This window comes from Geospiza fortis, unplaced genomic scaffold (assembly GCF_000277835.1).
Source record: "Geospiza fortis unplaced genomic scaffold, GeoFor_1.0 scaffold104, whole genome shotgun sequence".
NCBI classification, from domain to species: Eukaryota; Metazoa; Chordata; class Aves; order Passeriformes; family Thraupidae; genus Geospiza; species Geospiza fortis.
Window position 1 is genome coordinate 2,125,985 of NW_005054325.1, and position 22,911 is coordinate 2,148,895.

At 40.7% G+C, this 22,911-nt stretch overlaps 1 protein-coding gene across 4 annotated transcripts in view; it reads left to right on the forward strand.

Annotated features, from left to right (window-relative positions):
* Positions 1–22,911, forward strand: part of KIAA0319 (KIAA0319 ortholog) — a 56,616-nt gene that overhangs the window by 14,085 nt on the left and 19,620 nt on the right. For all 4 annotated transcript variants that reach the window (XM_031056985.1, XM_005420961.2, XM_031056986.1 and 1 more), the window contains exons 3-10: positions 6,368–7,137; positions 14,797–14,980; positions 17,150–17,248; positions 17,921–18,018; positions 18,399–18,486; positions 19,046–19,138; positions 19,753–19,885; positions 21,558–21,786. In XM_031056985.1, the coding sequence (XP_030912845.1) occupies positions 6,368–7,137; positions 14,797–14,980; positions 17,150–17,248; positions 17,921–18,018; positions 18,399–18,486; positions 19,046–19,138; positions 19,753–19,885; positions 21,558–21,786 (1,694 nt within the window). The remainder of the gene's footprint in view (positions 1–6,367; positions 7,138–14,796; positions 14,981–17,149; positions 17,249–17,920; positions 18,019–18,398; positions 18,487–19,045; positions 19,139–19,752; positions 19,886–21,557; positions 21,787–22,911) is intronic.

Here is a 22,911-nt window from a genome sequence, read left to right on the forward strand (position 1 = left end):
GAACTACACTACCATGGGTTCTTTTCACATGAAAGTCCTTCAGGAACAAGCTGTTCCAGTGTGGATCCCCTGTGGGGTCACAGGTCCTGCTGGAAAATGTGTTTCTCTGCAGACTCCTCTTCATGGGCTTGTGGTTCAGGCCAGGAGCCTGCTGGGTTTTCCAAGGGTTCACAACTTCCTTCAGGGCTTACCTACCTGGTTTGAGGTGGCGTCCTCCATGGGCTTTAGGGGTAGGTGTCTGCTTCAGTGTGAATCTCCATGGACCACAGCAGGACAATGAAGCAGTGAATCACCATTGTTGTTACCACAGCTACAGGGGAATCCCTGCACTGGCACTAGAGCACCTCCTACCCCTTCTTCACTGACCTTGCTGTATACAGGATGGCTTTTCTCACATTTTCTTACTCCTCTCTCCTGCCTGCTGCACTTGTGGCAGACTTTTTGCCTCTTTGTAAAACCTTATCACAGAGGAGCTGCCACCATCCATTTGGGTCAGCCTTGGCCAGTTGTGAGTCAGTCTTGTAACAGGTTCTGTCCTGACATGGGGCATTTTCTGGTGTCTTCTCACAAAGGCATTCTGGCAGTCCATTTCCTCCCACCTCCAGCTACCAAGATGTGCCACATAAACCTAACTGATAGAGATATCCATCACTGACTAATGTGCATGCCTCTCAGGAGGCTTGAGCTGAGTGTAGCAATAGGTATGAGTGGGTACCATGCCTCTGTCGCTCAACATCTCATGCGTTTTGGGTGATTGATTTCCAAAATCTTTGGATACAGCTCCTCATTTATCCGTATACATATACATTTATCCATATCCATATATCCTTAGTGTGTTTATAATGTTGTGTCAGTTTTTTGAATCCATTCATTGATGAGAGCAGCATATATTGAAACACATTTCAATTATTCTGACCATTAATTAATGTTTTTTTTCTGATGTATCAATTTCTTTTTTCTCTATAAGAGAGAAGAGACATTGTTCTCAGCACAGAAAAGTGAGTTTACTTTGCAACTGGGAGTCCAGTATCTTGGAAGCAATTAAGTCTAGCTCTCATCTTGAGCAGGCATATTTAATTTGGCATTTGAAGCAGACCTTGCAAATACTGCTGTTAAAATGCATTTCTGCAAATATTATGAATAGCATTCTCATGGCTGACTCTTGGTTTTGTCATATTGTGTGCGTGTGTTGTGTGCTTTGTTTTGAGATTAGCCGCTCCAACAAAAATATAAACAGCAATTACCAGGTAATTGCAGTCATAGGTGTTGTGTCATCTAGTCGCCTGTTTTCAAATCCAAGTAGCCCAGATGTAGATTATATGGCCTCCCATATTCCTTGATAGCCTTCGCCAATGTCCTTTTCTTTACTCTAGCAGAAGGTGTTTCTAAATATATTACAAGCCCTCAATTTTCAACACATTTCATTACTACTGGTCTGGGACTTTGAAAAAGATTAATACCTTTTTCTTCCTACATGTCCGACATGTAAAGCCCAGGCCAGGAGTGTCAAGGAACACTTTATGATGTGGGTGTGCCTTTGGAAAGACAGTAGAGCCACTGCCCTGGGGTCGTGGTGCATTCTTTGTTACTTATACTACCATGCCTAGATGTTCTAGTGTCCTGGTTCATGCAGGTCTTTCCAGAGATACAGGATGGTGTAGTGCTTGATTACAATCTCTGAGATCATAGTGAGTTACACCATATGCCAGGTTAGTTCATGTTGTCCATGCCTTCATTGGAAGTGGTCTGGTATTTCCTTGTGGAGGGATGCAATAGTTGCAGCTGTACATCTACCCTTCTTTATTCTTATTCTTTTTTTCCCCCTTCTTTTTAAATAGCACTTAGTTGGTTTATCAGTGACAAACAGGGATGATGACAATTGAGGGAATGAAAACAATAGTTGGAAAGGATCATCAGACCCACTGAACTAATTATGATGCCTTGACAGATTCTGGACAAAAGAAGCGTGAAGGCTGCTGTAATGACCATAAAGGCTTTGCAGATCATTATTTGCAGATATTTACTAGATGTTTACTGTTGATAGCCTTTGTTGTCGCATATGCATCTGTGTTTAAAGACCTGAGAGACAACCTCAGGGCAGCCTGAAGTAAAAGAATGAAAATGCTTTCATGGTATGCAGAGATGTTAGCTGCTGCTAGAGGAACCAATGCAGTGACAGTTCAGATGTTGAAATGTTCAGATGTCAGTGATACTGCTTTTCTGGTTTTACGGACAGTACCCTCAGTAGGGCATTACCAAAGCTGATTGAGTATAAGCCTTTTTCATAATTTATGATATGAAGTGTGCTTTGCAGGGGTTTATAGCTCTGCTGTGGAAATTATCTCTAGCTTGAAAATTGGAATTTTAATTTCTCCTCTTAGATAACTGTAACTAAAATGAAAAACTTACTTTAATTTTGCTTCAAGAAACTTATCAAAATTGTTTCAGTGTGTTATAATGGTAGTAGGAAAAAAACAAAACTTAATTTTTACTGGTGCGATGTCTTTCATCTCAAAATTCACCAAATCAGGTAAAAGTTACTTGAATAGATTTAAAAAAAGATCACTAAGCCTAAAACCAGAACAGAACTAGTTTGCTGCTAAAAGAGAGTAGATGGAGCATATGGCAAGAAAAAAGGGACAATCCTACTCTTCCTGTAGCAAACTGATACAGGATCCTCCACGCTCAGGTAGTTGAGAGGCTTTTAGGCTGTGAGAATAATGTGCTATGTAGGCTCTCAATGTTGTGCTGCCAGCAAAAAGGTAGTGGGATTCTGGTCAAATGTGACATTTCTTGGTGCAACATCTGAATCTGAGCTTTTCTCTATTACTGTACATTTCCTCTTGCCACTTCTTTCTGCTTCTTCTTACAGTGCTTGCTGCTGAGGAAAGCAAACAGAGTGGATAGTTCTGCTGGGGTGATGAGCTGTGATGACCTCAGTGTTAGCACACAGTCAATTTTCTACTGACTGACTAAAAAATTCTTGCCGGCAAATCTTTCAAGTGTTCATGGCTGTATGGTTTCCATGTCCACTTGAGGAATGGTCTCCAGCCAGCTGCAACAGGGGGACAATTATATATCAGACACAGAGATGTGTTCCTGATGGGCTCCTGACATCAATGTACTCATGCTCCAAGATGTGAAGGAGCAGAAGTGTGAAGCTCAAAGAAACGTGTGGATGTTCCCTCATTAAAGGAGTGAATCTCTTTAAAATGAAACTGTATTCCACACTGTGACTCTCTTAGGATTTTGGTAGGAGATACAGGTTGGTTTTTTTTTAATGGTAACCATCTTGCCTGACTAGGTCTCTGGATATGTCAGTGTTGTCCTGCTGTAGATGTAACAGGGTGCAGCTAAGAGGAAGGGAAACACTTTGCTTGCAGAAGTTTTAGGCTTTTGATTCATGTTCCAGAGGGTTTTGGGGGCTTTTAATAAAGGGAATCAGTCTTCCTATTGGTAACTTGAATTAGTTCTTCTGAAACAGAATTGCATGAGGCTGGGTTTTGCCATTAGTGGTTGGAGTAGAACAGAGGTTTAATACCTGAGATCAGTTTACTAAAATAAAATAGTTGTGCTATGATCTCACACAGTGGGTAGTACTGTGGCAGATAAAAATGTTACTAAGTGACCTTTCATATTGCACACTTTCAGTAAATTTTCTGTAAATAAGAGACCTCTCTATCTCTGAGTCCACTGCAGACTAGAGATGAGATGTAGGAGAATATGAAATTAGGGATCAGATCAAGTTCACTCTAAGTAGATCTTACATATTTTTCATGTTAAGTGGACACACCCAGTATAAGGCCAAAAGAGCTGGATAAATTCATCCTTTCTTGCACACCTACTGCTACAATTCAACTCAGGTGTAATGCTAGATAAAGCAAGATGAAACTTCCATTACTTTCAGATTTTTTTTGCTCCTTGTTGGGGTGAAACCAAGGCCTTTTCACATTTGCAAAAGCAGGTAGCCAAGGTTTGTGGCTAGGTTGCGTACTTGGGAAAATCTAGGTTCAAAGTCATGTATCATCTTAAGAATGTGCTGGACAAGTTTCTCTCTATGGTTAAAGAAGCACCATGAATTTTGAGGGATGTTGACTCTGCAGTGTGATAACTGATGTGTCAAACTGAACATGGTGTAGTGAGATTTGAAGTTGATTGAGGACTCCTCAGGTTAGAGCTGTGGAGTGTCCCAGTTGTGTAGGCCTGTCTCTTAAGCAAGAACTATTGGTCATTCTGTTCTGAGCAAATAAATAGCGAAACCTTCAGTTTGTTGTTTTTTAAGCATACTCTTCACTTTCTGTTTCAGGAATAAGTTAAAGATTGGGGGGGGGGGGGATGAAAACAGCCATCAAAGGAGCTTTTTGGCCCACATTAATAGTGCTGTTCCTAAAGTACTCATTGTAATGATTTGTTACTGACCTGATATTACACATTTGCACAGAGTCATGTTTCTGTTTTCCCTTTTTAAAGACCTGCTACTCATCTCTCTACTGATTTATGGGATTAACTAAATGCATTTGTGTTGCAAAAAGACAGAATGGTTGAATGGGATGCCTGACTCTTCATTTTAACTCAGAGTTTTTCTGGCTCCCCTGTTCTAAGTTGTGCAGACAACTTAAATGAAAGACTTGTGATGGCAATTCTGAGTCTCTGCCACTGTCTTATGTTCTTGGAGGTAAAAGGGAATGTAGAGAAAATGTTTATATGCAGTGTAACAGAAAAAAAATGCAGAAATCTTGAGCATCTTCTGGGTACTGATAAGGATACTTGATGTTTGGGCTGTATAAGAATAGGATAGGTTAAGTGCATGTTTCCCTGGATAGATTTTTTTCACTGAAAGTGTAAAGTGGAGCAGTTGACAGCATCCTAGCTCTGCGTGAAGGAGCAGCTGCAGTCAGAAAAACAGTACTTGAAGCTCTTTATCCTTTTTGTCAGCTTCCTACTCAGCTATACTTATTTGCATATCATCAATCTTCTTTAAAATTTGTTTCGTTTCATGTTTTTCCTTACCCCACCCAGCCAGCTCTGCAAAACCATCATACCATCTTGCCCACCCTATCCCTCAGTATATGGTGCAATTTTTTTTGTCTGATTTGTTTTTTTTTTTTTTTTTTTTGCATTGAACTAACCTACTTTGCAAGCTTTACGTTCTTCCCAGACAGTTTGTTTCCACACATATGTTTTGATAGCTATATTCAGACTATGTATTGTGAAGGATGTGCTGCAGTTCAGCCCAGATGAGGTGGTGGGAACTGTAACATGGTGCTGGAGAATCTCTGCATCTCATATTCTGACCTAACCCCTATTGCCAGCCTATTCCTACTCCTTGATTTCATTTTTCCTGTTGTGAATAATGAGGTACAAAGCGAGCAAAGTCAGCTTTGTCTTCCATTCCTGTGTTAGCTCCGCAATGGGGGCATCTTTATTTTTATTCATTGAGATAGCAATTCCAGTTGAAAACCAAAGAGAATAATTTTCTGCCTTTACTCAACTTTCTTGAAACATAATCAGATTTTAGGGAGAAGAATTATGAAGAGCAGTTATAAGCAGGGAAAAAACACCTAGAAAAGATGTTAAAAATGGACTGGAATATGTAATATGTTGATTCATGCTTTTTTTGACCATTTCACACTCAGTCTTTAAGGTGCTGTGAAAATAATTCTGATATCATGGTAAAAAAAATTCAGCTTTACTGGAAATGAAGGAAGGAGCTCCATACTGGGGCAAGCTCTTAGGTTTTCACATGAACTTGTGGGTAAAGCAGCAGAAGTTTGAGAAATTGATCCAGGTTTTATATTAAGACCAGTAAGTATGTTGGGGTGAGGAACTCTTCATGACATTCAGATGAGATGGCAAATCTTTCTCCTATTTAGAGTTTTGCTCCCTTCTCCCTGATTGGTGAAAAAATGACATGCTACAGCATCTTGTTTGAGTTTTGTTTTAGAACATGTTTCTAAAGATCCCAGTAGGAGCATGCTGTGGAAGTAATGGAGGTACCACATGGTTTTGGGTGTTTTTTTGTTTGGTTTCGTTTTCTTGTTGCTGTTTTTTTTTATTCTCTGCTCTTTTCTTGTTTTTAAGTGTTGGCCACTTGCTTTCATCTCTATGTATTTGAATTTGTAGCACAGGAGTAAAGCATACTTCTGCAAAATATGTCAAGGTCCTACACTGGAAAATCCTTCAAAGTACAAATATTACTGGAAAGAGACATGCTTAAAAAAGGTAGTGGTGATGTTAGTGAAAGGAAATGAGCTTTTTTATACAGGATACCACGTGTCTCTATCTTGAAAGCTATTTATGGTCACAGTAAACTATATTATGACTTGGATGTAGTGCTGTGCCTTATGTGTTGGTGGTGTTGTTGCAGGTTCCAGTTGTGAGCAGTGCAGAGAAGGAGCCACCTACTCAGGTGCAGTAATATCTCCCAACTTAGAAACCACTAAAATCATGCGAGTTCCTCACGCTTTGTCCGTGTCCGACTGCATCGCAGCGTGCTGTGACCTCTCCGGTTGTGACTTGTCCTGGATGTTTGAACGGCGCTGTTACATTGTCAACTGCCAACACAAGGACAATTGTGAACCTAAAAAAATTGAAACTGTCAAGTCCTACCTTACCTTTGTGCTGAGGCCTTCTCAGAGGCCAGCCTCACTACTGGGGCTTGGGCAAGTGATCCCAAGCATGGTCCACTCTGTGGGACTCCAGAATGAGCCATCAGAGGAAGTGAGTAGCCTGAAGAAGCTGTCTCTGCTTGGCAAAGATCCCAGCCTTGAGGAGATACCTGAATACATTGATGATTATAAAGAGTTGGAGCAGGACCCCTTTCAGGTGGGCATCAAACATGAGCAGAAGGACAGTATGGATTATGCTGACTGGGGCCTGATAGTGGCAGGTGAAAATGGCTTCAACACTTCCATGGGTGATGATGGAGATAACCAGGAAGATTTTGCTGAAAAGAAAGGGGTGGCTGGGAAGGTGGAAAGCCTTCTGAATAAAAACAGCTCTGAACTGACTTCCATCAATGAACACCCCACAGAGAGGTCGTCCCCGCTGGAGATTACACCACTCCCTGGGAAGACATTTGAAAGGGAAGCAGCTGTTCCACTCCTTGCACAACCTGAGGATGCTTTGCAAAAAGAGGTATGTTTGCCCCTAAGGAAGCAGGCTATGGTGAGGCTACTTGGCAATTATTTTAGTTTCCAAATCTTTGAAAATCTTAGGTTATTGCTTTATAATATTACAACTCTCAAATGACTTACAGTCATGTTACTGTGTAGAAGAGGCTGAAGGGAATAGGATTGTCTTCAGAGGCAGGTGAATCACTAAAGGACTTTTTCTTTTTTTTTTTTTCATCAGATGATAAGGAGTAAAGTTCCCTTTAGGGCACTGTGAGGTTTCCTTGAAATTGTATAAATGAGTGAACCTGGACCTGGTGTTATAGTGTTACAGTGGTCTTCCCTTCTGACCCCTGATGACTCACTGGAAGAAGTTAGCAGAGCAGTACTAGTAGACCCTCTGGTATCCAAAGGCCAGGATCAAGAAACATAAGCTCCTCCATCAATAAAATTAGGCCTGCTTCATGGGTTTCATGCTACTAATGCACAGTGGTGTTACAGGTGTAAGTGCTGAGTTAATTTTTATAATGCTTTTAAAACATGAGAGGGGCATGGAACTTAAGGAGGGATGATAGCGGTTTTGGACCATGATATGCAGCAGGATAAAGTGGATAAGGCGTTACTGTTCTCAGAATCCTTGAGTCTGATAATTAGAAAAATAAGTTAATTACCTAAAATCCAATACGTAAGTCAGTATAAGTAATGTGCACCTGTTCTCTGTTTACGTCAGGTTCACCTGTTCTCTATTTATGCCAACTAGTTTGATCAGTTGAGATTCAAGGGGTCTTGGTTTCTTAATAACAGGGTGGGTTCAGCTGGAAAGTTTAAACAGGCTGTAAATTCAGCATTCCCTGGGTTTGACTCCCCTTGCCAGAGGAAAGAGGAAATTGATCCGTTTTAGCTGACTTGCTCTAAATACCGCAAGGTTTTGTAACTAGCAAGTATCTCTTGCTGTAAAAATGGTAATTTATTGCTCTTACTGTAGGGAAGTAAAATGCAAGCAAATAAGAAAGTTGCATGAAATCTGTGACAACTGCAGTTCTGGGAGGGGATGACTGATGTGTGGAGAGCAGCAAGTCATAAGAAACAGATAAAGACTTCAGGTAACTGGAAGGAACCTCCTATTAACAGCCCTGGTCCTCCTGGTGGATTTAAGACACCCCAATACCTACTGGGAGGGCAAGAGAGCAGGGCAAAAGCTGTGCAGAAAGTTTCTGAAGGTCGTTGATAACTTCAAGAAGGTTATTGGTTTGAGTTGCTTCCAGGAGTTGAGAAGGAGAGACTCTGCTGGACCTCACCCTTGCAGGAAACAAAGGATTGGTTAGGGATGCAGACATGAGGTAGAAGCTTCTAAGAGGGGCAGGAATAAATAAGCGAGGAAGCAGGGTCACAACCATGGGCTGCAGTAGAGCAGTCTCTGGCCTGTTGTGGGATCTGTTTGGAAGAATTACAAGGAAGATTGCCCTGGAGTTAAGTGGGGGCCATGATAGCAGGCTGCTTTTTGAGGACCATCTCCTGTACAGTCAAGGTAGCCTGTGACTTGTATGACTGACTAAGTTGGTCTGGAGTGTATTGGCATAAGTGAGAAGAGATTAGAACTCATTTTCATGTGTATGGAAGAACACTTGACAACAGAACGAGTGCTGTGGCAAGCTGAAAATTAGGTATTGCTTCTGCAAGCAGAACTGATGATGGGAGACTTGTTTTTAAAAGTTCCTTCCATGCACACTTCAAAATGAGCATAATTAACATGGGGGTGTAGGTGAGAAGAGTAGATATTGGTTGTTTTTTTCTTAGTATGCAAAAAGTATGTATATATGTACATATGAAGAGAATTATATCAAAGTAGACTGTCACTGCTAATAAAATTTAGAGTGAAATTCTGTCGTGCACTAGTGGTGCAGTTAGTCCTAACACGGGGCAATAGCTGAGCTAAAATAAAGGACATCCAACCACTGCTATACTAAGGTCATCTCCCATATTTCCTTCCATCTGCAAGGGAAAACTTGCAAGCATCTTTTAGTTGCTGCCTGTGTAGTGTGATGGAAATCAAGCCACACCAAGAACCTGCAGTAGCTCTGTGCTCCACCATATTTGTGCACTTTGGGTGTGCAGTAAGACTTGAAAGTTGTTTCCATTGCATTTTGCTGTCTAATGGGAGACCCATTAGCATGGTGCTAATCTTTAGCCAGTTGTCAGGATCCCTGCTGACTGAACTGCTTATGCCTTGTGCCTTACAGGAGTCATAAAACTTCGAGTTCACCTAAACTATGTGCCAGAGCTGAGCAAGTTTGTTCCCTGTCTCTAAGGGATCATGTGAATACTATTTTATGAAAGCTGAGATTTCACATCCTGCAGCAGTGATAAATATATATGGCCAAACCTACTTTGTAGATCTCTACTTTGATTTTCCCACCCCAGCCAGAATATAAAGATTTTGCTTTATCTTTTTACACTGACTGTAGATGGGAGTTTATTGTAAAGAGAAATGGAGAGAAACCTACTTCTCACTGGGACACAGAGTCATTTTTGTGTGATCTTTATATTATGTTAACATTATGCTAGCACAGCCACTGAAATTCCAATAAAAAGACTGAGGAATGAGATTGCTGCTTTCTGTGCAGAAGGGATGAAATGCCAAACCTGGGTCAGTCTTTAGCCACAGCTGATAATGATGCTGAAGAACTGGTAAGACAAGTGTAGTTAGAAGGTGGTTGGGACGTGCTCTGTGAACAGAGCTGTAGGAAGCATGTTAATGGGATAACATCAAAAGCTGTTCATGACATGTATTGAGAAATGGCTCTAAAGGCTCTCTATTAATGTAAAGATAGAATCTAGGGAAGCAGAAGGCTTTCAGAAACTGCCAAAGTCTAAGTGACCTTTGTTTCCTAGGTGGGAATTCCTTTGAATTTAGACATGAGCGGAGAAATGGAGATGATGAGCAGTTTTAGCAAATAGTTTTCCCTGACCTTCCCTAGAATGAGCTTCAGTCCAGACACATCTCTTGTCCCCTTCCTTGTCTCCACTCCCCTTCCTTTCACTGCAGATTATGCTCGTTTACTTTGATGAGGAAACGGGTGGCACAGGAGGTTGGGGTCAGTGCATGGCAGTCTCCTTTCTGCCACTTGTCATTTCTTTCTCTTTCCTGCCACTGTTCCTTCCTTTTTGTTTCATCTGCACTGGTGTGGCTTCTCTGTGGGCCTCATTTCCCTTGGAGGTGGCATAGAGTGCATGTTTCCACGAGGGTGTCTCCAGCCCTGTGCACAATAATGTTTGCTTCCAGATGTTTCCTGTTGTGCATCCCCCCGCATCTTCCTGTGTTCCCTGCCCACAGTGGCTATTGCCCTTGTTTGACTAGGTTTGAGGCTGTGGTGTTGGTGCATGGTGGCTTGATTCCATCCACTGCCAAACTGACTGGAACCACCAGGGTGGCCCCTGCAGCCAGTCTTCTGCCACCTAGGCCCTGCCAGGTATGCCCAACACAAATTTTCAGCTTGGCTTCAAGTTTTTCTGGTTTGGGAACTTTACTTGTAGCCCTAGTGAAATAGAAGCTGCCTGTGCTGTATTGTGGTGATAGGATTTCCTTCTTATGTGTCTCTTTCTCCAGCAAGCAGATATTTTCATCAAATCTCGTATGGATTGTTTAGCACATATTTGTGTTTCCTTCTGAAAAAAAAAAGTTGCTTTTTGAAAACCAAACTTTGTTATGAAGGAAATAATAAATTTTTACCCTCGATTAAAAATGCTGAGAGGTTTCCAAATAGTTTTTCCATTGGTATATAATCCAAACAACCTCTCAAACTGTAGTGGTTTTGTATAGGTTATGAAAATATGAAGGTCTTAAAATCATGCTTGCTACTAAGTTTAATGAATTGCCCTCTTTATTGCACATTATGCAATGTTTTCCTATCATCCTCTCAGTTCTATATCTCTGTTCCTGGATCTGTGCTGATGCACTCCCTTCTGCAGCTTCCAGACAAAGCTGTTTTGACAAGCCAGACAGAGCAAGGTGGCAAAAATGCAATTCCCTGATTCCCTCCCTTCACAGTAGTCAGCAGGATGTGGTGTCAGGTGCTGTGTTCTTTGAGCAAGGACCTGCACAGAGATTTTAAACTGAGAAACCAACCAAACACAGACCTCTGGAGTCTGTGCCCTTGGACCATCCTTGTCATAAATGCAGTCAAATGCAGGGAATTTCTGTATGTGATTTGGGAGAGAGAATATGGGGTTTGTCACTTAAATGAGTCACCTGACTGTTGGGTTTACATCAGAGTTCAGAGGGATCTTATGGACTGTCAGTCTCTGGCAGCTCAATAACATTCAGGACACTCAGAAACCTGTACAGAGTATATGCCATCCAGCTGCCCAGATCAGAAATCTGCAGTGCTGCCCGTCCTTGAAGTGAGATATCTGCAAAAAAAAAAAATCTTTTTAAAATTTCTAGTTAAAATTTCTTTTTAAAATTTCCAGTTAATTTCCAGCTGATCTGCTAAGCCAAGTAAGGTTTTTAAGGTCTTAGCCAGAGTCTAGCTGCTGCTATGTTGATGCTGGAATGTTCCAAACATTTACTCAATAGATAAGGCCTGACTTAATTCTTGTGCTTATTGTATTTGCAGGGATAATGGTGCAGTCAAAATGCATAAATATCTATCTGAGAAGCCTTAAGATGGCTGACAGACTCTATGTGATGGTGAGCCTTTTAGTGTCTGATTGGCTTGCCTTCAGAATTCATATTTAAGACTTAGAATGCAGTTGAATAACATAGATGTTCATCTCTTGTTTTGGCTTTGTTTCAGTTTTGATGCCTGCAGAATCTGAACAGTTTTGTTTGGTTAAAAATACATTGACTTAATCCATAGAGGATGTATAAAACCCCTGAAAGATATTTTGATATTTGGATTTAGCTTTCTTTCTATTTTGAAGACTGTACTTCATGGTATATGGTTGTTCTTATTTTGTGTTGAAATTCTCAAGAGATTTGCACTCAAGTCAAACCCAGGGAACTGGAGGATGTGGGCCCTCACCATTGGTGTGTTTGTATCAAGCAATAGTGGCTGTAAAAAAGGGTAAAAGCAAACAACCCAAAAAGTCCCTACCAGCAGAACTGCCTATCAGACTCACTCCCAGAAGGAATTCTTTTGTTTCCTTTAACTTTCACTTCCCAAGCTGGAATTTAGGTTAATCTTGCCCTCCACATCTGTTCCAGCAAATCTCTCAGTTTCTGTCTGAGAGCTTAATTTCTGATATTGTCCCTGCCCCAGTTGTCTGCTGTCTGCTGACATTTTTAGTTTGTCTTTTTGGCTGTGACACTGCTTCAGACGTGACAGTGCCACAGGGCACCTTTTTTGACTGCAGTGTCTTGCCTAGGCTTGCTGACTGAAGTGATGTTTGGTGCCACTGCAGAAGAGGCACCCTGGAAAGGTACGTTTGAGGTGACTTTGTCTCCATCTGTCCTACAAAGCCATGATGGCTGCTTTTCAGCTGCTGGATTGGCAAAGGATGAGGAGAGGAGAGAAACCAGAGGAAGCTCAGGAAAGTGGACTTCCCTCAAGTTCAGAAGGCAAAAGAACACTGTGGTTTGCCCAAGTGTGGGAAGAAAATCTTTTATAAAGATGAAGGGTGGAGTGAGTATGTAAAGGAGACCTATCTGGAGGAAAGACCTTTTGTCAAGATACAAAGCAGGGCTTGAGGTTCTCCCTGTACATGATGCTGTCAAGGGTGAGATTCCTGGAGGCACTGCTTTAGGAGAGCTGCAGTCCCTTGTTGCAGACATCTTTTCATGAAAAATCCTTTCCTTAGGATTTTTCCTCCTGAAAAGCTGAGAGGCCTCAGGAACAAAATGTAAACAATGGTTATCTGCTGCTGTGGAATGCAACAGGTGGATCTGTGATTGGTCTCATAGAGTTGTTTCTAATTAATGGCCAATCACAGTCAGCTGGCTTGGGCTCTCTGTCCGAGACAGAAGCTTTGTTATTCATTCCTTTCTATTCTTAGCTAGCCTTCTGATGAAATCTTTTCTTCTATTCTATTAGTATAGTTTTAATGTAATATATATCATAAAATAATAAATCAAGCCTTCTGAAACATGGAGTCAGATCCTTGGTCTCTTCCCTCATCCAAGGACCCCTGTGAACACCGTCACAGTCCCTGATCCTGCTCTCAGGGTCCAGCTGCTCAGAGAGTACTGTCTGCATATAGAGCAGAGCTGGACATGTGACCACAAAGGTGCTTGTCTGTGTTATGGACTCACCCAAAAGTGCAGCTCTTGGTGTTGTCCTCAGCATCCTTAAGGGTGGGCAGCCGTAATCCCTGACACTGCACAGGGATTTGTTCTCTGTGTCCATTGTTGAAGGTTGAGATGGAGTTGCAGATGACTTCCATGCTCTTGTTTTCTTGTAGGCTGGGAAGGAACAGTTCCTGGCATTGCTTTCACTTTCCCAGCTGCACAAGGAGCTTTTTCTCCTGTCCAGAATGCAGAGCTGCTCTTATTTCCTAAGGAGGCAAACTGCAAAGGGAAAGTAGAGCACCTGAAATGCAAAGAGTAGAGAGTTGGGATTGTTCAGCCTTGAGCAGAGAGGGTTCAGGGGATTTTGCAAATGTGTATAAATAACTCCTACAGGTGTGATGAAGATGGACCCAGGCTCTTCTCAGTGCTGTTCTGTGGCAGGGTAAGATACAATGGACACAAAATGAAATACAGGTAATTTTATTTAAACACTAAACACTGTATTTTTTTCTGTGAGGATGCCCAAACATTGGAAGCTTTCCAGAGAGATGGATTCTTGGAGATACTCATAACCTGACTGAATTTGCTCCTGAGCAGTCTGCTGTACCTGACCCTGCTTTAGGGGTGGGGGCTGAACTGGGCTACCTCTAGGGATCCCTTTCCACCTCAGCTGTTTGTGATGTTAGTGTACACTTTGCCAACCTTCATAATCCTATTTTCAGTTAATAGACAGTGTATAAATAATAGTATTTTGCTGTACCTTCATATGGCAAATACAGTAGCCATAATTAGAAAAATGCTTTTCCCATATCATTAGATCTGAAATAAATCCTGAGAATATTAAGGAAAACTGCTGGCCCATTGAGGATAATGTGTCATTGAAAGGTAAGATTAACCCAGTGCTGAGTTATTTGTGTCACACTTGCCATGTCCTTTGAGGCAGTTCTGGTTTACTAACAAGGTGAGGCATTGCTGCTTGATGCCTGAAGTAGAGACATGTAGGGTGTTTTATTCCTGTTGAGGAGATAAAAAGGCACAAGCAGCTTGTGTGCTGAACAGATGTAGTAAGAAGCAAGGACTCTGTTATGTTTGTGTATGGCACAAAGACAATATACCACATAGACTTTCTGACATTGTCTTTTAAAGGTTTATGACTGTGTTTAGACCTGTTGTACTGATTTTTTTTTAATATTTTGGTAACTGGTAGCATTAGTTGTATTCCCGGTTACCACATGACTGTTCTACATCTGAAACTTGGAAAATTAGCAATTGTTACAAAGCCTGGTTGGAAAAAAACCCAGTCCTTGTTCAATGGGTATTCTGTATGTGTATAAAATCTCCTAGTAACATAAATCACTAGGGTCATCCTACATGCTGTTTAAAAAAGAGCATACCTCTAAATCTAGAAATGTGAAAAATGTCTCACAACAACTCTTTCCCTATAATTCCTTTTTTCAGGCTGCTACACCTTCCTCTTCTTCAGATAAACCAGATTTCTCCCCAGGAGTGTCAGACAAAACCCAGACTCCCACAGTGGCCCCAGAGAATGCTACTGAAGGTGGGATCATGCTACTTCCCACTAATGCTGCACCATCTGAGTCCATGCAGCTGTTCACACCACCTGCTACTGCTGCTAAAGCAGGTAATGGTTCAACAGAGCTGGTGATCTGAGGGGTACCTGCAGGCTGGACAGAGGGTGGGCATGACTTTTCTACTGTCAGGTTTCCAACCTGTTGTTAGTAAGAGCTCATTCTTTATCCGAATGTTACATAATCCCGCTTTAAACCTGTAGACCTACAGTAACACTGCAAACTTCAGACCCTGTAGTCACTTAATTCTGAGGCAAAACCCTGACCAAGTCCACCATTGTGGGAAATGACAACTCAAGGAAATACAGCAAAGTAAAAAGCAGAGATTAAGACCTGTTTTAAATGTTTTAGTTTTGGTTTGTTTTTTTTTTTACTTTGTAAGCAATACCTGAAGCTTTCTGGGGTTTCAGAATAGTCTCATGAAGCCATATTGTTGTTTTTGGTGTGACTCTTCAGAACACTGCTCCCTCTAAGAAACTCTGCAGTAGAAGCCTATCCGTAGTTGCCAGATACCATGCAGCAACATAGGTGGGACCTATGGAAGCTCAACCCTTAACAGTGGAGAACATGGCCTCCAAATCCTGGGAAAACAAAATTTTGCTCTAATTTCAGAACTGTGGGGGAGCTTATGACACTTATAGCTGCAAAACAATCGGTTTTATTTTGAAAAGGACTTCTAATTACCATATCCTCTGTAGCTGTGTTAAATTCTGTGTGTATCTCCTTGATACATGAACATGTATCATGTTAATGTAACTCCTTTCTCCTGCTGAGTTTCCTGCCTCCCTATGCGCACTGACAAAGGGTTGGAAGGACCACAAGAAGCAGAGAAGCACAGATGTGTGTTTTTCTGCACTCCTAATGTACTGAGGGACGTGGAGAGCTAAGCCCTTTGCTTCCTGGTAGAGAAAGTCTGGTTTGGGAGATTCTTGACACCCTCTTCCAAAATGCAACCTGCCAGCCAGGATAGCAATAGAGGGTGAGAGGAAGAGATAAACCACAAGAGATTCCTCTCCAAGACAATGGATCATCATTACCACTGACTGTTGGCTAGGCAGCTCTTCCTCCTCCTCCTGTGAAGGAGGAGGTTGAAGAGGGCCCAAGAAGGAGTTTGGAAGAAGAAACTGAAGGGAAGGTTGTGATGAATCTCACAGTAGGTACTGCTTTATACAAGGATTGCCTAAAGTTTTTGTGTTCTCAGCCAGACTGTCTAGAAAGTCTCAATGACAGTCCCTACTTCTCTCTTTTGGCCATCACCCTCTTCTAGCCATTTTATTATCATCTCATGTGAAGGTCCAAGTGCAAACCTTCACTCCACAGGTGTCTAGGGCAACTTCCATGGTCAATTGTGAGGCCTTGGGTGAATTTAGGTAGCAGTGACAGAAAGTGTATTGTCAGTGTCTTCATTTCATCATTTTTAGACCCATCAGCTGCCACTGCTGAGTAGCTTCTTTGGCATCTCTTCTGAGTTTGTGAGTTGGACATTTAGACACTAGTGAATGCTGCCTTCACCTTCAGAGAACTCTTGTTCTGTGTTTCCCTAATATTAAAAGGAAGATATTTGAAATACAGGACTAAGTTGTGCTTGGGTATACTTTTTCTGGGGGCTGTTTTTATGTACTTTGGCATTTTTTGAGAGAGAAAAGTTTTCACAGACAAGGACTGGATAGCAAGTGGATTGAATGGGTAGTTCAGATAAGAAATAACCATTTGCCCTGCTATGCAAGTGAATTTTTTAAAAGGAACACAAGATGGACCTTGGAACCTGCCTTGCAAGTGCCACACGAACATAGCCACACGAACATAGGAATAGTACTTCTTGGTGAAGGAAAGTGTGATAATAAAGTTCTACTATGATTTTTTTGTCTTCCTGCACTTCCAATTACTGAGAAAAATATATAACTCTTTATGCAGAACATTGTTACCTCTGATATAAAGGAAGAATAAGAATGCTTTTCTCTGAAACAGAAGTAGGGAAGATGAAACATCATAGCTGGAGAAGGAAAAAAACTTTTGTTTGGTAAAAGATTAAGGAATCACAGTCATGATTAAATAGATCATTATTTTATAATGCATTAAGGATTTTTTTAAATTATCGCTGCCTGTTCTCTGTAGAGTACTTGTCAAATTTTACTTAATCCATGGCAAATGATATTTGAAGATACTATATTTATATCAGTTCCATCTGTTATAACAATGTGCTCATCCTGTCTTATATGCAGTTAAAGAACTTACTGTGTCTGCTGGAGATAACGTACAAGTGATGTTACCCAAAAATGAGGTTGAACTGAATGCCTTTGCTGTCCCACCACCATCTACAGGTGAGCTGAATGCCTTGGTATACAAGGAGATGCATACACTACCAACTTGTAAATGCAGACAAGTTCTGAGTTACGTGAACATCTACCACTTCGGATAAAACAATTTGTCTTATTTCTAATACTGCCTCTTTTGTGGCTCTAACTGCAGAGAGATTTCCTCTGTTGGATTTTAAAGGGGACTTTTTTAAAGTGGCTTTTACTTTCAGAACTTGAACTTATTAGCTAGATGGTTCAATAGAAAGCCTGTAATTTCTACCAAAAGATGATAAGGCTAGATTTTAGCATCTTGCTGAAAAGCTCAGGACAGGGGAGGTGGGAAAGTAGGTTTTGAATGCAACATTTGCCTTAAAACTGCCAGCTTCTGAATTGCAGGAGCAAGTATAAGATCTTTCATAAGTAGCTATGTAAAATATGTTGGCTTCACATGAAGCTGTTGTTTTGTGAAGAAGTTGATTATTTGTGAAGCCCATTACATCCTTGCTGCTTTACCAAGTTGGAACACACTGGGAGTTTAACATGTGGCCATACTGCTTCATTTTACAGGCTTAGGCAGTAGCTGCTGATTTCATACTGTAGTGTTTTATCTGATGAGCGGTGAACTTGATTTCTTTGTTTTCTGGGCTTATCTTGAACACAAAACTGATTGTTCTTACACTGTGTTATTGCTCTTAGAAACAGCCTACACCTATGAGTGGAGCTTAATCAGTCACCCTGCTGACTATAGTGGGGAAATGGAGCGCAGGCACAGCCAGACTTTGAAGCTCTCTCATGTAAGTGAGCTGTAAGCTCAGGCTCATTATGTTTGTGTGGTCCTTTCACAGAATTGCAACCTGTGGGGAAGGGCACCTTGATTCAAGGAGCTCAAATGGCTTCAAGCCATCCTGAGTCTCTTCACTTGTTTGTATCACCAAATTTATGCCAGTATCTTAGAGTGCTCCAATAATTTTCTAAGATAAAGTAAACACTCTTTAGTGTTTGCTTCATGTTGCTCACTTTCAGGCAGTGGCTAGTGGCCTTTTATGTATGTGTTTATAAAAGTACTTTGAGAATTCAGACATCCCTATTTACTCTTTTGTGATATGATTGTCAGATTTAAGCATACTTTTGTATAATTCAACATGTAACCCTATTTGTTCTGTATTTGTTTCAGTTATCAGTGGGACTTTATGCCTTCAAAGTGACAGTTTCTGGTGAAAATGCCTTTGGTGAAGGCTTTGTAAATGTCACAGTCAAACCAGGTAAATCAGTTGACTGATACCATAAATCTGTTCTACACAAGTACAGCATACTTATCAAGCAGTCTCTCAGTTACTGTTTGTCAAGAACATCTGTCAGTCCAGTCATGCTGATGTGATTCATATCTTGGTGTCTATAAGGAGTTTTAAGAAAGTAGAGCTAAGGGTCCTGCTCACTGTGTTTAAGTGCTCTCTAGTCTTTCCCCCTCCTCAGGCAAAGCCTGAGATATCATCATGCCACCTTTACAGGTCCTTTTCTCCAGCTAGGGACAGCAATCATGTGCTGATCTGGCTCTATCTGCAGGTTACAGTGCATGGCTCAGATCTGAATTACACCACGTAGGAGCACTGCAGTGGAACACTGCTGTGTCAGCACACTGCTCATCACTAACCTCTTCTTTGCCTTGTCCAAAAAGGACAGCAGATGCTGCAAAGCTGTGTGTCCTAGATTTAATCACTAGGGACTATTGATCTGTAGACTTAACATAAGTTTTGCCTGGGCTTTCAATAATATTTTTTTTCTCCCCCTTTTTTTCTTCCCCCCTCCCCATCTTTCTCACAGCAGTCAGAATTAACCAGCCACCTGTTGCTGTTGCTTCACCCAAAGTGCAAGAAGTTTCCTTGCCCACAACTTCTACCTTCATCGATGGCAGTCGTATGTACTGGACCATCCTGTGCTTATATCCTATATTTTTAATATACAGTTACAACATTATTGTTTGTCAATTTCAAGTGAAATTTCTTATTCTCACTCTTCTTAGAAGTTCCCTGAATAATTATTTATTTTGGGAATATGTGTCCAGGTACAAATTATTTTAATAAATTAAAAAATTATAAAACACAATCTTGCACGTGGAGATTGAGATGCAGTGTGTCAGAGACTGCTGCATCCAGACAGCGGCTACTCTTACAGTTTCTTCCTGTCCTGCCCAGAGAGTCTCTGTGCCAGTACAGCTGGGGCCATAGTAGAGATCTGTCAGATAGGGTGTGATGAGCTGTTGTAACTACATTCATAATTACCGAGTGCAGACAAGTCAGAATGTGTAGAATCTAAGACTGACTTTTTTTTTAATTCATATGTGTGAAGAATTGTTTAGATAAATCATACCAAAGGTAACTTGGTATGACTCTGTGGTTAATGAAACTTGTTCAATTATATTTGTAGAGACAATTGTAGAAAACCAGTTAGGGATGAACAAATGAATTACTTAAATATTCATTCCAGCAATTGCTACAAGAAACTGATGTGTTTTTCTTCAATGAATGTAGAAAGCATAGATGACATGAAGATAGTGAGTTACCACTGGGAGGAAATTAAAGGTCCCCTGAGAGAGCAGAAGGCATCTGCTGACACACCTGTCTTGCACTTGTCTAACCTTGTTCCTGGAAACTACACCTTCAGGTACCTGCATGATTATTTTCTTGGGGGCTTATCTGTGATATAAGCTAAATTTTCATTTTTTTCTGTGCTCACATGTATCTCCTCAAACAGAAGATTTTTTCTTCTACATGCTGTTACTCTTCATTTTGCACAGTGGAGAAACATATGGAGTGGTTTTATCAAAAAATGCTTGCAGTGATCGTTTATAACTTAAAATTACAGAAAGGAAGTTATCATAAATTAATTATGTCCCCACTTCCAGCAATAACAACTGTGACCGACTAATTTTTTTCCTAGCCTAGAAGTTGACTAGTGCCCTGAATGAAACTATGAGTCAGGCTGTGAAAGTCATCCTCTGAAGGGTGGTGGCAAACAGAATAATATTGGCAGACTGGTCCTCACAAGACATTGTTGTGTGCTGATTTTACTAAGAGTCATTCTGTTCTTTATAAAAGCATTTACCTTGCTACTGGTTTTCTCCATTTATGCATTGTTGAAGCTAGGGGCTGCCCAGATAGTGGAAGCAATGTTTGTGGTTCAAGGTGCTTTAGTAGAAGTCACTCCTTTTTCTGAACTGTTTAACTTAAAGCCCAGTCTGCACAGAGGCAGACTTCCCACTGACCTAGCTTGGGTTCTTTGGCTGTCAGTGGGTTGCCTATCAGTCAATATATTGTCTGTCATCAGCAGATTGTTGAAGCCAGCATACATATACATTTACTGTGGCACTTCACATAAGTTCCACCAAAAGTTTTACAGCTTCTATTTCTTAATTCTGTATTTTTATTGGAATTGTTCCATATCAAGCAGTAGCAGAAATTAGTGTTAATTTTTTTCTGTGTTAAAAAGGGCAGAGCCTGGCTTACAAGCAATGCTTCTAAGTGTGTTCCAAACTGTAGGGAATTAAGAAGTCAGTTGTTGCATCTCTGCAACTTTGAGGGAGGCTGACTAACCTGAACAAAAAAGTCCAGTGCCCTTGATACACATGGATGTGCACTTATTGCAAAATGTACAGGTTCCCTACTGTCTGAGGTAATGAGCACTAGTTTTGTTCCTGCTCAGGTTCCCTTCCATGTGGTCAGCTGTATGCAGTTTTCATAACAGAGGTGGATTACAAATTAATTGGTCACCTTTGGAAAGCCTGCAGTAGTCTCATTTTAAGATTATTTTGTGCTTCTGAGAGGCAGTAATGTCTGAGGTTTTTTAAAACCCTGTACATTTTTAGTTTTGTAACTTGACATTGATATTAAGCTCCATTAAAATTAGTAATGATGTGCCACAAAAAAATAAGGAGTTAGGATCTGCTGCTGTTTTATAGGCAGGAGTAGTATTTTTAGATGTTTCTCTGTACTGTTTAACTATAGGTGATGAGTAAAACCCTTGTTTTTTACTGAGTACATTTCTAAAAGATTTTGTAGTGAATGGTGAAATTGCCATTGACAGCAGGTAAAGGGATTCAGAATATCTAGTTTTGTTTTGATTTTTTTTGTGAAAGGTTGAAGGTTGCCTTGTAAAGTTTTCTGGATTTCTTTCTTGCCTTAGTTGAGGGATATGTGTGTCTGAAGCAGAAGTTCATATCATATAATCAGTGGCTTTTGTTTAGGTGGTGTTTGAAAAAGTGCCAGAAGAAGATTAATATTTCCATTTAGAAGTTGGCAGAAGTTCATCTTAACAGATACTGGTTTTCCTGTTATAGACTCACAGTGATTGATTCAGATGGAGCAGCCAACTCCACCATTGCATCTCTGACTGTCAACAAGCCAGTGGATTACCCACCTATTGCTAATGCAGGACCGAATCAGGCAGTCACTTTGCCCCAGAACTTCATCACACTGAATGGAAACCAGAGCAGTGATGACCATGAAATTGTCAGCTATGAGTGGTCACTTAGTCCCAAAAGCAAAGGCAAGGTTGTAGCAATGCAGGTATGTGTATTTCTCCTTTCATAGGATTGAAAAGCTCTTTTATTTTTGCCTCTAACATGAGCAAACACCTAAATAACTGCTCAGAAGCACTGAAATAGCTAGAGTTATGTTTTGGTTTTTTTTTGTTTTTCTCTCAGATGTGTTCAGCTCTTATTTTATATACTACTTTTAACTCCCTTTCATATTTTTTTTAATTATTTGGGGCCAAACAAACTTACTTGTTCCCTGGTGGTTTGGAAAGACTTCAAGATCACATTGTCTGTCCTTGAACCCTAGAAGCTGTTTCACAGACTCCCATCTTTTGAGGCTCTGGGCAGGCTGAAAACTGGTTGTAGGAGAATGTGGGGATGGTCAGAGTTTTCTTGTAACGCTTTCTCCTGGAGAGAGTAGAACTCAAATAGAAACTTCATTTTCTGAGTGAAAGATGACAAGACCTATTGGCGGTGTTTATGCAGCCATGCTCTGTGGTGGATTTTTATCCTCACTAAAACATGGGTTTCCAGTGAGGGCTTACAGAATTTATTATCTTATTTTCATGACTGTTTCTGTTGTTGTTGTTGTTTTGGGTTTTTTTAATCTGAGAAGTTAATAAATATTTTCATTGGACTTGCATTTGTTAAGTTGGAGATTCTTACAGCTCTGTAGGTGGTTGAGATAATTAATGCAATGAATCCAGCTGAAACTCAGGGGCCATTATTCATGAGACTTGATTTCTGCCATGTTGGCAAATGCTTTAGACCTTCAGAACTGAAAAGAGATCACTGTAGATCTATTCAGGAAAGAAGTAATATTATTAATGCAAGACTACAGTGTAGAGGAAATTAAAAATTATGGAAGGACTTACAGCATGATGACTTTTTCTGATCATTCACCAAGACAAAAGCTTTCCAAAAGCACCCAAGCAAACTGAACTTGTAGGTTTTGAGAGCTGTTCAATCTTAGAGCAACCTTTCTGAAGGAAGGAAATGACTGTTTGAGATATCCAATGGATTCACTGGGTATTTAATGTGGGAATGCAAGTGCATGTTACAGTTTCTTTTCAACAGACTAGTAATCTTTTTCGTGTGCCTGAAGCTGAGGATCACAGAATCATAGAATGGTTTGGGTTGGAAGGGACATTGAAGA